This window comes from Podarcis cretensis, assembly GCF_951804945.1.
Source record: "Podarcis cretensis genome assembly, chromosome: 3".
NCBI classification, from domain to species: Eukaryota; Metazoa; Chordata; class Lepidosauria; order Squamata; family Lacertidae; genus Podarcis; species Podarcis cretensis.
Window position 1 is genome coordinate 74,897,885 of NC_137172.1, and position 16,550 is coordinate 74,914,434.

General features: G+C 39.9%; 1 protein-coding gene across 2 annotated transcripts in view; it reads left to right on the top strand.

The window, feature by feature from the left end:
- The window catches only part of PDSS2 (decaprenyl diphosphate synthase subunit 2), a 68,829-nt gene that overhangs the window by 4,263 nt on the left and 48,016 nt on the right, over positions 1–16,550 (top strand). For both annotated transcript variants that reach the window (XM_079971726.1, XM_079971725.1), the window contains exon 2: positions 12,601–12,735. In XM_079971726.1, the coding sequence (XP_079827852.1) occupies positions 12,601–12,735 (135 nt within the window). The remainder of the gene's footprint in view (positions 1–12,600; positions 12,736–16,550) is intronic.

Here is a 16,550-nt window from a genome sequence, read left to right on the forward strand (position 1 = left end):
AGGTGCATAAAATGTTTTTGACAGAACACTTTATAGTCTGTCTATTTGAGGTAAAACTGTTTATATTCCAGAGTAGTTGCCTTGGTCACATACTATCGTTTTACTAATAGCAAAGCCAGCAAGGCCATGAAGATGGGCAAAAGGGAACTTAAAGCATGAGGAGGTTGGTTAGTGAGCCATTGCTGAAAATGGGGAACCCTGTAGCTTTGCTTTTTTAAAAAAGGAAACACCTTTGGCTTGGTGAGGCCGTGATAATTTGTGATTAGCTTTACTCAGGCGGTGTCCGCACAACTGTATCTACCTTTGTTTATAGGCTAAAAGACAAAAAACTGACAGCTAACAGTGAGGTTTAAATTTGAGTTTGAATCCATTGTTTAAGAAAATGGTCCAAAAAAGAAGTTGTTAGGGTAGCTTTAATTTTCTTATACTCAAAGAGAAAGTTAATGATAGTTTGAGAAGACCTGTTTCAATATAAGCACAGTAAGTATAGTTACAGGCAGGGGCAGAAACCTCTGATCTGTGAAAAGGATGGTATGTTTGACTTTCATGTGTCCTATAGATACTTCTTTGACACAAGCCTCATGATGCTGACTGCAGCCTATGTAAGGAAAGGATATGTGACAAGTGTATGCTATAATACGACAGCTTAAAAACATCATTGAAAACAGTCTAGAAGTCTTAGATATGAGTTATTAATGCTTTAAAAAGCAAAATACAAAACAAAACTGCTATATATTAGAAACCACATCAAAACATTTCAAGAGATTATCTTAATTTTATGCTGAAAACATAAATGAAATGGTGCTATTTAAAAGAATATGTTTTGTGTTTATTTTCAGCTCATATAATTGCAGTTTGTTTAAGTCATTTAAATAGTGTGAACTGAAATACAGCCATGAAATAGGTAATATTGACTTTCAGATTTCTCAAGTGAGATAAATTGAAGGTAGCATTATTGCTCAAAACTTGGAAGTGTCCCATAAACTAAAGTGCTAAGGAGCATGGCCCATCACAGAATTAGATATGCTTAGGACATTGATTTCAGTGGGCCTAAGCACACTTTGCAGTGGGCTTAATCGTAGAAGTTTCCCACCCCCACCCCCTATACTGACAATATGGTAATCTCCATACAGCTCTAGTCTTCTGAGTCTGATGGCAGACAGTTTCACTTCACAGCTGTCCCAAGATCACCACATTTTCAATAGACCACCAAATGCATAGCTGTGCTAACCTAGACTTAAATTTGGAGTGTTGGAGACAGGAAACTCTTTTGTTTGGGCATTCCCAATTGCTGAAATTACTTGGCTTTTAAGGCAGAAGCAAATTCTTCTGTAATAAGCCTAATTTAGCCTTGTATTCCACTTTCACCCCACAGATTTTCCAAATTTAACAAAGCTGCTTGAAATTTTGCAGTTGTATTATTATTATGCTGCCTGTTATGCTGTATGGAAAGTTTCAGGCAAATCACTTATGACAGCTGGCAGATACTGGATTTCTGTAACTGAGGTGGCTTTCAGTATTTCAGACTTTTCCCTTACTTCCTCACTCCTCCAACCCTGGCCTGGTTATAAACTTCTAAAGAAGAAATATTCTGTTCCTAGCAGTTAAATTTGTTTTACTTTGTGGTGCTTGCTCAAAATTTGTGTCCTTGGCTAGCTCTGTGTTTTGAATGACCTTTTCATGTTCACACAGAGATTTGGTTTGTTCAATGACTTATGAAGGATTTGGAAAGGAGGCACATACTGGCACATTTTAGGAAACCTTCTATTAAAACCTTCTTGGCTCTAAAGTAAGATGGCTATAACGCCAAGGGAGGGAGGAAAATAACATGTTCAATTGAGGGGAGGGAGTCTTTAAAATTCAATGCCAAATTCTTCTTACTGAGGCTTTCTAAAATATTGGGGGTTTTGATAAGAAAAAGAACTCATCTAAGTTCAAGGCAGAGAGAACACAACAGAGAAAAAATGACAAGGTTTTAGCAGAACCTTCATTTAATACATAATATTGAAGCAAAACTATCAAAGGACTTGAAGAGTGACTCAAACTGCATAACTTGCATTAACAAGTAGTTTATGACTTCCTTCTACTTTACAGAAGGTGAATCTGTGGCTGTCAGGGATTAGGCTCCAGCTCCCATCTGTCCCAGCCAACGTGGCCAATGATCAGGGAAGGTTAAGAGTTGTAGTCCAACAGCATTTGAGGGCCACAGGTTCTTCATCCCTACTCTACTTGGTTTGGATGTTGCAATTTAAGTAGCTTTTAAGTACTTCAGGGATAGCCACACAAAGCCTCTTCAGCAACATTTGATTCAGAATATTTTTTTCTTGTTTTCCTCCTCTAAAAACTTGGTGCATCTTATGGTCGGGTGCGTCTTATAGAGCGAAAATACAGTAGTTTACAAAGCTCCCTGACCACCCTGAATCTGTTGTGACTGGACAGCAACTGATGTTTGCTGCCAGTGCTGTGAATTGGTGGGACAGTTGTGTATTTTTCCAAACGCTTCCCTCTGGCACCTAAAGCATTAGCGAGCCACGTGTCTCGGTCCTCTTCCCTTTTATCTGATAAGAGTGAACGGTACAGAATGACAAAGGTGGCATGTCTTGCATTTGAGCCGGTTCTTGTTCCTTCCTAGCTGAAGCAGAAACCAATTTGAAGGGCCAGCTGAGTTTTTTTAAAAAAATAAACTGCTGGAGAAAGTGCCACTACTTTTGCATGAAATGCTGCTGGAAAGTGGCGGATTTCTAGAGGTCAAGATGCTAGTTTTTCCTCCTCATTTCACTCTCAGAACTTCTTGGGAAACAATTTATAAATGGACCTGGTCTCTTAAAAACTCATTTTTAAAAACCTTTTTTATTTTATTTAGGATGACATAAAACACAAAGTACAGCAATGTTCCTATGTGCTGGGGAGCTAATAACCTGCACTGTATAAAGTAAAATGAAAAGACAGCCCAACAATAACAATTCTATATTTTTGCAGTCTTTCCACTGGGTCAAGTGCTTCTCTTATAGATGCTGAATTAACCTGTTAATGCATCTATCAGAGCAAGGATCGGTGTCCATTACCCATCCCACAAAAGTGAATTTTGTGCAGGAACTTTTCTTGAAGTCCTGTTGAATATTGAACGGAGGTGTAAAACAGGTCTCGTTGGATTTGTTTCTTGAGCTATCAGACCCTCTGAGTCAGCCTTTCCAATATTGCTAAATGCCAAGCTTAGTCATAGATTCATCGTTGCCCCCTCTAAATATTTCCAGAAATGTGTAACTATCATGCTCACTGACAAGCCCTTGTTTTTTTAAGGTAAATTAAGGGATATATTTATCAACATAGTAACATGTCAGGAGCAAGAACACTGAAATTTTGTATCCAGAATAGCTGTGTATAGTTCTGTTTTAAGATGGAAGTTTTCATCATTGTTTATTATTATTAACATTATCATCATCATCATCATTTTAAAGTCATTTCATCATTTAGAGAAATATCCGTAGACTAGAGCATGACAAATGGGGTAGTGATGTTAGTGATTGATCGGGACAGCACATGTTGTTTAACCACATGATTTATAAGCAGCTTTGCAGGGTGCTAATGCAGCTTTGAAAATAAATTGTATAGGCCACCTGCCCTCAGATCCTTTTAGTGTTCCTTCTTTATTGATGCCTACATTTCCCCTTTCTTTCCTTTTCTTCCCTTGAAAGCAAGCACGTTGGTTCAGAATTTATCAGTGGTGATTTTTACCAGTAAAACTAGAGGCATGATTGAGTCAAGTGAAATACTTTTCAATCCCATTGATTTAAGTGGAAACCAGGTATTGAGTAGTATATGTCTACTCACAAGTAAGTCCTGCAGAATTTAAGATTGCAGACTTAAAGTGACTGGCTCAAATTCGTCTTAGAATTAATAAAAGTAAATTGTAAAAATGTTGAAAAAGCATATCACATTTCACTAGAAATGTAATGTTCTGCATGCTTACACTTCCTGGAATCATTCTTCCCCAAGAAATATTAATGGGAGAATTTTTCATAAATTGGATAAGCAAATTTCACATGAGTAGCGCAAAATACAAAACATTTCGATAATTTTATTCTTTCATTTTCCCATCTTCCCAGTTAACACTTAGAGAAAACTATTTTTGGTAATTAAAAGTTTTCACTAAGTAATCTTGAAAACAGCATCAGTGTGCTAGTGTGGATTCACCTCTTGTTCATTAAGTCTGGGTCTCTGGTTATACTAGTTGTCAGTCATTGCTGATTTTAAACATATTTACCTTTTTAAAATTGGAGTTTTTGCTTCCCTAAAATGTATGCCCTCACCCCTGAAATCTTTGCCACTTACTTTTACTTGAAGGAAATCTGGAGTGTATATGTAGGCATAGAGGAAAGTAAACCATTAGAAACTATTTTAATGCATGTGAAACAGACAGTGGAGCAAAGCTACAACTATCAAGATCGGAGTGTCAGAGTGCTTGTTGTCCTGGTAACAGATGAAGAAGATCAGGATGAGATTTCAAGAATACAGAGGAGAAAGAGACAACATTGGGCCTGTTATATTTAAAAAAATGCAGACCCCAGAAAAGCTTGAATGGTTCTTATGCTTCTACTGGTGGGTCAATATATAACCATTGCAAGTTAGATGAAAACATAGGTATAAAAGAAGTCTAGGCTTGAACCACGATAAGCGTTAAAAAATACTATGGATGACAGAGCATCCCTGCTGAGACTTAAGTCAATTGACTGTAGCGGGTCTACTCCATGACTGATGTTCAATATTACCCATAGCTTTCATATAGCAGCAAAAGATGGAAGGCAGACTGCCTATATGCCAAAGTTTCTAAAATACCAGCTATAGATTAAGCGTTCGAAATACTCCTAGTAGCAATTGCTGGTTTCAGATGCAGGCGCGGTTGATGTTATATGAACATGCAGCAGCGAGCATCAGACTTGCATGCTCTTCCTCTTCTCTTTGCATGCTTTGCTATTCTAAAGGACTTGCAGTTCTTTGGCAAATATAATTGCCATTGCATGTGGATGAGGAAAATTATGGTTTGGGTCTGGTTTCAAATGCAAATATACAGGAAAAACTGGTTGAATAAACAATAGTTTGCAGGTATATATGTAATGGCAAACTATGGTTTGTTAAACTAGATGTTTGTTAGAAAAAAAGCAGTATAATGAGAGATCAGTGGGAGATGAAACAATCACAAGCTTGAGGCCAACTACTGTATTTTTCGCCCTATAGGACGCACCGGCCCATAGGACGCACCTAGTTTTCAGGGGGGGGGAAATCAAGGAAAAAAATATGACCACCCCCCCCCCCGCAGCTCTGGGAGCAGCGGACAGGCTGCACGCAGCCTGTGCGCTACTCCAAGACCTTCTTCCTGCTTTTGCGGGAGGTGGCGGAATTCCCCCATCTCCCGCAAAAGCCCACAGGAGGGAGAAGGGACGGACTCGGACAGTCAGTCCCTTCTCCCTCCTTGGGGAAAAGCCCCCAAGAGCGGCACCTCTTTAAAGGCTGCGTGGCTCCTACGGGCTTTTCTACGAGGTGGGGGAATTCCCCCACCTCCCAGAAAAGCCAGCAAAGCCGCGCAGCCCCTTTAAAGAGCGCATGGCTTTTGCCTGCTTTTGTGGAAGGTGGGGGAATTCCCCCATCTCCCGCAAAAGCTCACAGGCACGAGAAGGGATGGACTCCGCCAGTCAGTCCCTTCTCCCTCCTTGGGGAAAGGCCTGCTTTACCCCACCGCCAGCCTCAAAGCCGGGTTGGAGAGCAGCGGGAAGGCATCACACGCTTTCCCGCTGCCCCCCATCCTCTGGGGCTGGCGATGGGGGAAGCGCTGCTTTCTCCCACCGCCAGCCTCCAAGCCGGGTTGGAGAGTAGCGGGAAGGTGTCGCGCACCTTCCCGCTGCCCCCCATCCTCTGGGGCTGGCCATGGGGGAAGTGCTGCTTTCCCCCACCACCAGCTTCAAAGAGCAGACTCTCCTGGCTTCAGCGGAAGCAACGCGAAGCCTCTGGAGCGCAGGCTTCGGAGGCTTCGCGTTGCTATAGCTGAAGCCAAGGAGCCTGCATTCGCCCCATAAGACGTACACACATTTCCCCTTCATTTTTGGAGGGGAAAAGGTGCGTCTTATAGGGTGAAAAATACGGTAAGTTTGTTCTTGGTATAAGCTTTTGTGCACATGCACACTTCTTCAGATACCATCTGGTACAGTGGTACCTCGCAAGATGAAAAACGCGCAAGACGAAAGAGTTTTCCGTTTTTTGAGTCGTTCCGCAAGACGAATTTCCCTATGGGCTTGCTTCGCAAGATGAAACGTCTTGCGAGTTCTTGCGAGTTTGTTTCCTTTTTCTTAAAGCCGCTAAGCCGTTAATAGCCGCTAAGCTGCTAATAGCCGCTAAGCTGCTAATAGCCGCTAAGCCGCTAATAGCCGTGCTTCGCAAGACGAAAAAACCGCAAGACGAAGAGACTCGCGGAACGGATTAATTTCGTCTTGCGAGGAACCACTGTATCTGATGAAGTGCGCATGCACATAAAAGCTTATACTAAGAACAAACTTAGTTGGTCTCTAAGGTGCTACTGGACAATTTTTTTTTATTTTTTATATATATATTTTGACTGCGTCAGACCAACACGGCTACCTACCTGAATCTACAAGCTTGAGGGTCATTGCTGCTCATTCATGTCAACACCAAACCATGGCTTGGAATTACATTGAATGCAGCAAGTATCACCATGTTAATTTTGAAACATATATACTTTAAATACATCTTTAATTTGTTTTTGTTTTTTTAAGCTCATCACACAACTCTTTCCTTACTTTCTACTGATGTATTGTGAGAACTTGAATTTCAGAAGCCATTTAACTAAGGACAGTTAAGAAACAAAAAGATATAGGAAGCAAATGTTACATTTGTAATTTTAGCATTCACTTTCAAGATTTTATAGTTGAGAGTTTATTTATGTTCCAAATGGTGAGAAAATGTTTTTAGAAAGCTTAGCCAAAGAACACTGTGAGCAGTGATGCTGCTTTTTGGGGGGTTTTTTTAGAATTGTATCTGTGAAAAGTAAAGATTTAATTGTATTTGCCTACAGTAGTAGATTCTGTTACTAGTATACCTGGATTATTTAAGAATTCAAATATACAATACTGTAGTACAGCAGTTCTTATTGACATGCTTGGCAAAGAAGCAAACAAGACCACTCTTTTGCCATCTGTTTATAATGCTATATAAAGAAAATCATGCTGGTTGCTGTGGAAACTAACATTTCCCAAACCACAAGTTGCTTAAATTCTCCACCTTTTAAAATATTGAGTTCTCTCAGGAATGAATACACACACATGGGAAATATATCAGAAATGTTCCAGTTACTTTTCCACCAATTAACTGTACAGTGTGTTCAATATTTGTATTTTATCACAGAGGCATACGTTGTCATTCGCATTTCAGAAGATTTATTGATATTTTTGACATAGAGATGTTTTGACTGACATCTACATCTGTATATAGCAACATATTTAGTTGGACTGTGAGGTTTTGCAATGGAGTGAAAATGCTACCATGTAGGTTTTAGAAACTGAAACTGCTATTTATATGAGCTGCTTCTGGACTTAGGTACTTTATTCATTGCTTTCAGGCACCTTTGGGAGACACAACTTGCTTAATCTTGCTCCTGCTTGTAGATATTATAATATGGATTTGTTGAGCAAAGTATAACATTGTAAAAGTGTTGACAATCATGCATAAATTTCAGAAACCGTATTAGATTACCTTCAGGTTTGTTTAAATTCTACTGTTCTCTAGTTTTTATCCAGGTGTTTTGGCAGACACAGGAATTATCCCAAGAATGCATAATCAGATACAATGTATCTGTAGCCTATCATGGCTCCTTGACATGTCTGTATGGATATCTGTATCATAGCATTTATTTGGAGTTTTGCACAGGACATTGTAGCTTGCCGAATTGGCTCTAGTTCAGCAGATTTCCCAAGTCTTCCTTTTGATGCCATGAACATTTTAGCTTTCCAAAGAAAATATCAGCTAATTAAAACACTGTCCAGAATTGACACCACTTGATAATTGGAAGTGCCTCTGATAGTCATTGCTTCTATCTTGTTTTGATTCATCCTAGTTTTGTCTACGGTAATTCTTGGGTGCTGATTCAAAACTCCCATTGCTACTTCAAGGTCAGATGAAAGATCCTCTGCATATTTGAGGACTCTTCACTCCCAATCTGTGGCTGACTTCTTCATATGCACACAAACAATTTTACGGAAGACAGAACCTTGTGGCACCTTACAGAAGGACTCATTTGGAACAGAATAGCAACTGGCTAACTCCTGTATCAGAGATCATCTAAATGAAGAACTGGGCTACTATAAGAGAGAATTCCAAACCCTAACCAAATTCCATAAACAGCTCCATTTAGTTCTCAGTGCAACCCAAATATATTTTAATGCACATTTGTAGCCAATGTATGAGAGAGAATATTCACTGAAATTCTGTTGCTATAATTGGTCCACTGAGGATGTTAAATTACAGGTCATAGAGTACAATAGTTTGAAAACTGCTAAAGCAAAAATCTTGTTTCAGGCATCTGTTTAGGAAATCATCATAGCTGAGTGAGGGGGCCACTTTAGCCTAGACTTTCATAGTACAAAATTTAGATGTTCGGTGACTAGGCAGTAGTGTTTCATATTGTCAGTTGTCCTGCGGTTGTAGAGCTGAAGCGGGATACACTCTAGCTTCTGCCACTGGCTATAAGACAAAGGGTCACTGGGAAGCTGCACTCCTTTTCTCTGGTCTCTTGCATTGGCCAGTGAATGAGCAGCTGCTCCAAGACCTGCTTTCCCCCTTCTCTCCAGACTCCTTTTTTCCTTTTGTGCTGTATCCATCATTTATGTGAGCCTACAAATAGGAACTGTCTTTTTAATGTACAGTGGTGCCTCGCAAGACGAAAAGAATCCATTCTGCGAGTCTCTTCGTCTAGCGGTTTTTTCGTCTTGTGAAGCAAGCCCATTGACGGATTAGCAGATTAGTGCTATTAGCGGTTTAGCGGCTTAGCAGATAAGCGGATAAGCGGCTTAGTGGCTTAGAAAAGGGGGGGGAGGGGAAAAAAACCCGCAGGAACTCGCAGGACATTTTCCATAGGAAATTCGTTTTGCGAAGCACCTCCAAAACGGAAAACTCTTTCGTCTAGCGAGTTTTCCGTCTAGCGAGGCATTCGTCTTGCCGGGGCACCACTGTATGTGCAGCATTTAGACAAGTTTAGAGGCTTTATCGGTGCTAATAATTTATGGAGTCAGGCTCATAAGTAAATGTATTTTTAAGTGATCAAAATGCATATTTAAAAGAATATTTACAATTATTCAGTTGCTGATTCTAGTATTTGTGACAGGCATAAATTGGACAGAATATCTGCTTCATAACTGTACCTGCACAGGATATTGGTATTCACGCCTGTGCGTTCTCTAAATGTTGGCAGTTCTTTTTATTTTTGTCATTTACCTCTCGCTGATCTTAAAGTTCTGATACAAATCAGGGTAGGGGCTTAGACAGTACATGCTAAACAACTGTCTTGTCTTCAGGTTAATTTTTTAACCTTTAAGGATTTTTTAACCTTTTAACTTGTGCAAATTGTCTTTGAAGGTTTTATTGCTCTTTTCTTAATTTTGTTTTAGTATCTGATTAGTGACCATCTTAAAGATCTTATGGCTGAAAGGTAATCAATAAACATTTCAATAAAACAGGTAAATAATAAAATTAGGCATGAATAGTGCTACTGTTGGATGATCAGGAAGATAAACACTGTGCTGACATATCACCTGGAACAGTAATGCTTTCATGTATTCATACATTTTAGATTTTATTTGCTCATCATGTTTCAGATTATTGAATTTTTCTACCTTGTTTTTGGCAGAAACCATTGTCTACTTTTCTGACTGCTTTGGAAATACAATGGAATACATTTTTCTACTATACAGTATCTTCTGAACTTTTCTTTGTCTGGTGTGTGTGTGTGTGTGTGTGTGTGAGAGAGAGAGAGAGAGAGAGAGAGAGAAGCAGCCTTTATTAGTACACTACAACTCTCAGCCTGCAAGTTCTAAATGCTTATTATGCCCAATGAAAGTTTTTCTCTTCTGGGAAAAATACTCAAAAGAATATAACTGCTAAACCACTGAAATTATAGATTTATCTGTAACTGAAAAGTTGAAATTCCTGAGCATTAGAAGTTGAAGTGTGCAAAGCTTTAATGGGGATACTCATGTTTGCATGATTTATTCTTTTAAACAGATGGACGTTAGTAGGAGGTGTAATTCTTTCAGCACATAAACTATTAGCCAGTGTTACTTCTTGTGTGGGTGGTGCGAGTCTTATATCAGCATACCATAATAGTATACTTGTTTCAGAGCTAGACTCTCCCCCCCATCAACATGAATTTTTAAAGAAGAGCTCTATTTAAATCTGTGAATCTGTCAGGCATTTAAATCTAGGTTTTGTCACATGGATAACATGGAGAATAATTGTTTCATCCCCCCCAACCCTCAGTCTTTTCATTTTTCTGTAGATCTGTATTTGCTGTGGGTAGTTGTACCAGTCTAATTTTATTTACCTTAAGGGCACAGTGTTTAATAATACCAAGCTGCACAAACTATAACAGGCAGCACCTTAATCTTGGTAGTTTTGTATTTATATTTACACTTCTGCTTGTGTTTTCCCCAATCTTTTAAGAAAGAATTTGATACTAATGTGTGTGTGCATGCAGGCCCAATTTTACTTGGGCTGCATCCAGTTCCCCTTTCCCCCCTAGGGGCACCTGTCTTCTGCCACATACCCATCAAGAATAATTGCACCATCTGGAAGACTTTTATGTACCTGTAACTTGGGTTGAATATCTCTAGGGAACTGAATTCCGGTGGAATGCGAATGTGACCCCTGGAGCCATGTCAAGTGACTGCAGTAGCTTCTAGTTACTAAAGGATGGCCACCTTAGGCTTTATTTGTTTCAAGTCTTATGCAGTTTGCTGTAGTGAAGATAGAGTATATGTTGCTAATGTAATTCTGTTTACTACTTTCGTTGAAAAAGAACTTCAGCTTTTTCTTAGCTGATAACTTGGACAAAGCAACAGTAAATAAACAGTAAGGAATGTTAGGTGATACAGATAATATGAGCAGGTGCCATACTGCTTGTCAACTACTTTTGTCTATCAATTCCTGCTCTGTACTTTGTCCACTGACATTTCTCTCTGTCTAGGGTTGCTACTAATTAGCAGCTGTTTTTAGACTGGAGTACTTCCCGGGTTAATCACGTGTTTCTTCCTCCGTATTCTATTTTTATCTATTCTCTATCATATGGTAATAGACTTCATTTATATTTTCATTCAACCGAAGCGAGGTTGGTTGTGGAAACTGAACTTGTCTTCTAACATTATAACTTTAGTTTGAAACTTCGTTTGAAATTAGTCATATAACTTGCATAATCACCATACCTGTCCAGAAAATACTTTATGCCATTGCATATTGATTGCTTTTTCAATTATATAAGCCATCTCTATATGCTATATATATTGGTATCCCTCTGCTAATACTGTTTAGACACCATATCTCCCGTCATTCCTGATCATACAATATGGTGGCTGATGCTGATGGTAGTTGTAGCCCAAAACACCTTTAGCCACTAAGATAGAGAAAGCTAGCCTTAGGGCTGGTCCACACTTCACTTGTCCCATGGTTAGAAAACAGGGGTCTGAGTGGTTTTCCATTTGTCCCACTGCTTTCCCCAGGAAAACCTGCTCTTTACTGCTGAATTAGAGTAAATCTCAAGCCCTGTAAACAGCAAGTGATGTTTGTTCCAATTCAGCGGTAAAAAGCAGGTTTTCCTGGGAGAAAGCAGCAGGATGAGCGGGAGTGTGGATGAGCCCTTAGTGTTGAGAATGATATAGAAGCTGTAATTTGAGAGATCAGGAGCAAGCTCCAGTGAGCCTTGGACTTGCATACAGTGGTACCTCGGGTTACATACACTTCAGGTTACAGACTCCGCTAACCCAGAAATAGTACCTCGCGTTAAGAACTTTGCTTCAGAATGAGAACAGAAATCGTGCTCCGGCGGCGCGGCAGCAGCAGGAGGCCCCTCCATGAAGACTAGATATTCTGTTTTGGTGCCCACAACCCAGGTCCCAGAAGCCATTTTGCTCCTAGCTTTTTCAATCCCAGTTTCTAACACTGTACGTAATGTGGAGCTTTCTAAAGAAGCAGTAGAGAACTATAGATTCTAAAGTGAAAGCAGACGTTCATTCTCTCCTCTCACACATAGAGGAGAACAGGGCAGGACACAAGCTGTGGCTCATCCTCAGTCATCTAACCCAGTGTTTCCCAACCTTGGGCCTCCAGCTGTTTTTGATCTACAATTCTCATCATCCCTTGCCACTGGTCTTGCTAGTCAGGGATGATGGGAGTTGTAGTTCAAAAACAGCTGGAGGCCCAAGGTTGGGAAACACTGATCTAACCCACTGTTTAGGCAGTCATCTAAATTGGTCTTAGGAAAAATTATTTGAGTGTTCAAAATACTGATCTGACTTAACTTTTTTCTTTTTTTATTCTTTTTTGCAGAGGTTTTGTGTTGGATAGCAGGAACAACCTGCAGATGAGAGGCTTGGTGGTTTTACTTATATCTAAGGCAGCTGGGCCCAGCATAACAGCAGAGAGCTCCCTCCAAAATGATATGATCAGTGGGATACATCCTAGGTAAGAATTTTCTAATGCAAAAGATGCAGAGTCACATCTATTTTCTTTTCAGATTATTCCAATATGTGTGTGGTTCTTTTTTTCCAAAATATGCAAATACAGTGGCACCTTGGGTTACAGACACTTCAGGTTACAGACTCTGCTAACCCAGAAATAGTACCTGGGGTTAAGAACTTTGCTTCAGGATGAGAACAGAAATCGCGCTGCAGCAGCGGGAGGCCCCATTAGTTAAAGTGGTACCTCAGGTTAAGAACAGCTTCAGGTTAAGAACGGACCTCCAGAACGAATTAAGTTCTTAACCCGAGGTACCACTGTACTATTGAGATATATGAGAATACTATTCAGAAAGACAGCTTCTCTTCCTGTTACCATCTGTGCTTCATTAAAAAGAAAAGTTGTATATTGCTTTTTGTATATGATTATCTCTACAATCCTTACTTTTATCCCTGTTTGCAACAACTCTATGAGATCCTTATATAGGCATTTCCCAGATAGGATGCTGCACTGAAAAATAGCGTTCTAAGTGAATGCACAGCAGCAGGATTTTCTTTCCACATAGCTAGTTTTATTGTAGCAAAAGCACTCATCTTTTCCATCCAGGCCCAAGTACTGCACGTATCACTTTCCAGTCTGTGTTTGACCTTATATTACTTCTTATTGTACTGATACAGAATAAAAAGGGTCTGTTTTTCAGTGAAATTATTATTAAACCTCTTTGAGGGTTGTTGTTTTACAATCAAGTGGTGTGTAAATTTTATGAAATAAATAAATAATAAATAAAATTGTTAAATTCCCTTCCTTCATTTGGATCACCTCCCATACCTTGGTATCCAATCCTCCAATACAGGTGCATTGATCCCCCACCAAAAAAACAACAACCCTGAATTGTAACTAATTGTTGAATGGGCAGCTGAGAGCCAGTGTGGTATAGTGGTTAAGAGCGGTCGTCTCGTAATCTCCACATGCAGCTGCTGGGTGACCTTGGGCCAGTCACACTTCTTTGAAGTCTCTCAGCCCCACTCACCTCACAGAGTGCTTGTTGTGGGGGAGGAAGGGAAAGGAGAATGTGAGCCGCTTTGAGACTCCTGAAGGGGAGTGAAAGGCGGGATATCAAATCCAAACTCTTCTTCTTCTTCTTCTTCTTCTTCTTCTTCTTCTTCTTCTTCTTCTTCTTCTGTTAGTAGGTGTACAACTATTTTCCTGCCTTCTAACATGACTAGGTCTTTTACATAACCAAAAAGCATAACTAATAGATTGGCTCATAACTTATACCCAGTAGTGATGGCTCTTTTATCGTCTCTGGTAGAAATCATTGACTTCCATTGCAGCAAAATGTTGATTCAGGATATGGGAGAAATTAATAAGGTGTATATAGGTAGAATGAATAACTTGGCCTCTGCAAACCATGGTCCAAGTATCTGGGGGTGGGGGGAAGCCTGTGCAGATGTCTTTGTCTTCTTATAATGATGAGTGTTTGGCAGTGGTAATATGTAATATGTAAGGAGCAGTTCTTGCCTGATCCACAAGAAGAAGAAATATGCTGCATCCTTGTAAGATTACTACCTATTTTCCAAACACAGTAATACAGCTGACCTACTGAGTTAGCTGTATATCTTCATTGACTATTACTTTTCCAGGGTGTTTTAAAGAAAGACAGGTAATCAGTATCTGCTCACAAAGATTTCCTGTTTTAGGAAGTTGAAAAGAAGTCACATGTGGATCTTTAGGCATTCATAGGAAATATGATGTTGACCAGTTTTCCAAACCAAGGAACCTTCATCAAATCACTCTTGATCACTGAGAATTACCAAAATAATGACCATGGAAAACTGATTCAAATGTGACAGTTCTAGATGATTGGTCACGTAGGGGTCATTGTTAAGAGTAGCTGCATTTAACTTGCAGTGTGGTGATGATCCTTACAGAATGTCTTTATTTAGAAGATGGCTGGAAAAGCTTTTGTGCTGTGCCCAGATATAAGAAAATTAGACAAGGTGTGATTGCATCAACAGCAGTTTTTTGTGCAGCAAGAAGCAGTTTTGGATGTGTGGGCAGCTGTTGTCAGGAATGAAGTTGGGTGGTGGTAATAAAGATTTGGATTGGAAGTTGGGTGATGGGAAGGAACCATAGCCCCAGTCCTGATCAGGGTCCTATGTGGCTATTATTTATGCATTTAATGCATCATCTACATTTTTTATGCTGAATCCTGTATGATTTGAAGATGTAGCAACCTGTCAGTAGTGATAATGCAGAATCCTTACTTGTGCTGGCTCTCTGGTTCACTGTCACTACCTTTAGTAGGCTGCAAGGGAACTTAAGGTGTACCTGCTGCATAGTAGTGGTGAACAATTTTGCCTGACAGCAGCACGGAGCTATTGTGCTGAAGGACTCAATGGTCACTACTGCTGCTGACATGAACCCATGGTAGAGTGGTTTCATGGTGGGTGCAGGCACCTGAAAGTTCCCTTCCCTTGCAGAAGGGCAGTTTTCTAAGATTTTGTGTGCATATAAAGATTTTACTCATGTCTAATATATTTAGGTGCCTGTTTCAGATGCATGGAGGAAGGGCATGCCAACTGCACATGTGGTACATTGTCTATACAGTATTATACACTATATGCTAGCATGTTGATGTAAAAGCCCTACTGAAGAATTCCCAGTTTCTTAACAAATCTGCCATACCAACATATGGCTCTGACTTCAATACATGGCTTGTAGATGCATTTCTGTTGAAAGATATTCAGAAATTTTAATTATGCTTCCCAGTAGAACAGGCATAAATTAAGTAAAATGTAACCCCCCTTCCTCCCTAACTGAAGATCAGCAACTGATACAGGATTCCATGCATCAAGAAAGCATTTTGCAAATGTTAAAATGAGAACAAACTATTAAAAAAAACAGTGGAAGGCAATTGCCTTAATAATAGAAATGAGCTGACGCCAACTTTGCAAAATGCATCTGATTAATCTGATCCTGTCCCAGAGGCGGCAGCAGTTGCAAGCCTCAGAAGGGATTTTTATCCCTTCCCTGCTGCTGATTATAGCAGCACACCTGGTGATAGGGGCAAGGGCTCAGAGGCAGCTTGCCATCTCCTTTAACTGTTTAGCATCATCACATGTACATAGCAAGGCCCATCTGCTTCATTGGTATATTTTGCCAAAAGCAGAGGAAACAAGCACCATGATGAGGTGAAAATTGTGGCTGGGGGAGAGGATGGAATAAATCTCTTTAAAGCAAGTTTAAATGTTAGAGGGTTCAAAGTGGTGTGGGAGGGAAATTGGGGACTCCACCCCCTATTAATTAAAAATATAGGGTTCCCCCACACTTTGGTGCCTTTCTTATTAATTAATGCTTGTTCTCAAAGCATTAATAGCATGTCATATCCATCCTTGTTTACTGATAAATAATTTTCTTTGGTAATTCAAGCTTTAATTTTACTCTCTCTCAATGGACCTTATATTAATGTTTAGAACTGGAAAGAACCAATAACAGCTACCCTTGAAGTGTAAAATGATATATATATACATATATGTGTGTGTGTGTGTGTGTGTTGCTTTTTTGATTTTGAAAAAGGCTATGCCCTTTTGAGAGCCAGTGTGGTGTAGTGGTTAAGAGCGGTAGTCTCGTAATCTGGGGAACCGGGTTCACGTCTCTGCTCCTCCACATGCAGCTGCTGGGTGACCTTGGGCTAGTCACACTTCTCTGAAGTCTCTCAGCCCCACTCATCTCACAGAGTGTTTGTTGTGGGGGAGGAAGGGAAAGGAGAATGTTAGCCGCTTTGAGACTCCTTAAAGGGAGTCTCAGCAATTCATACC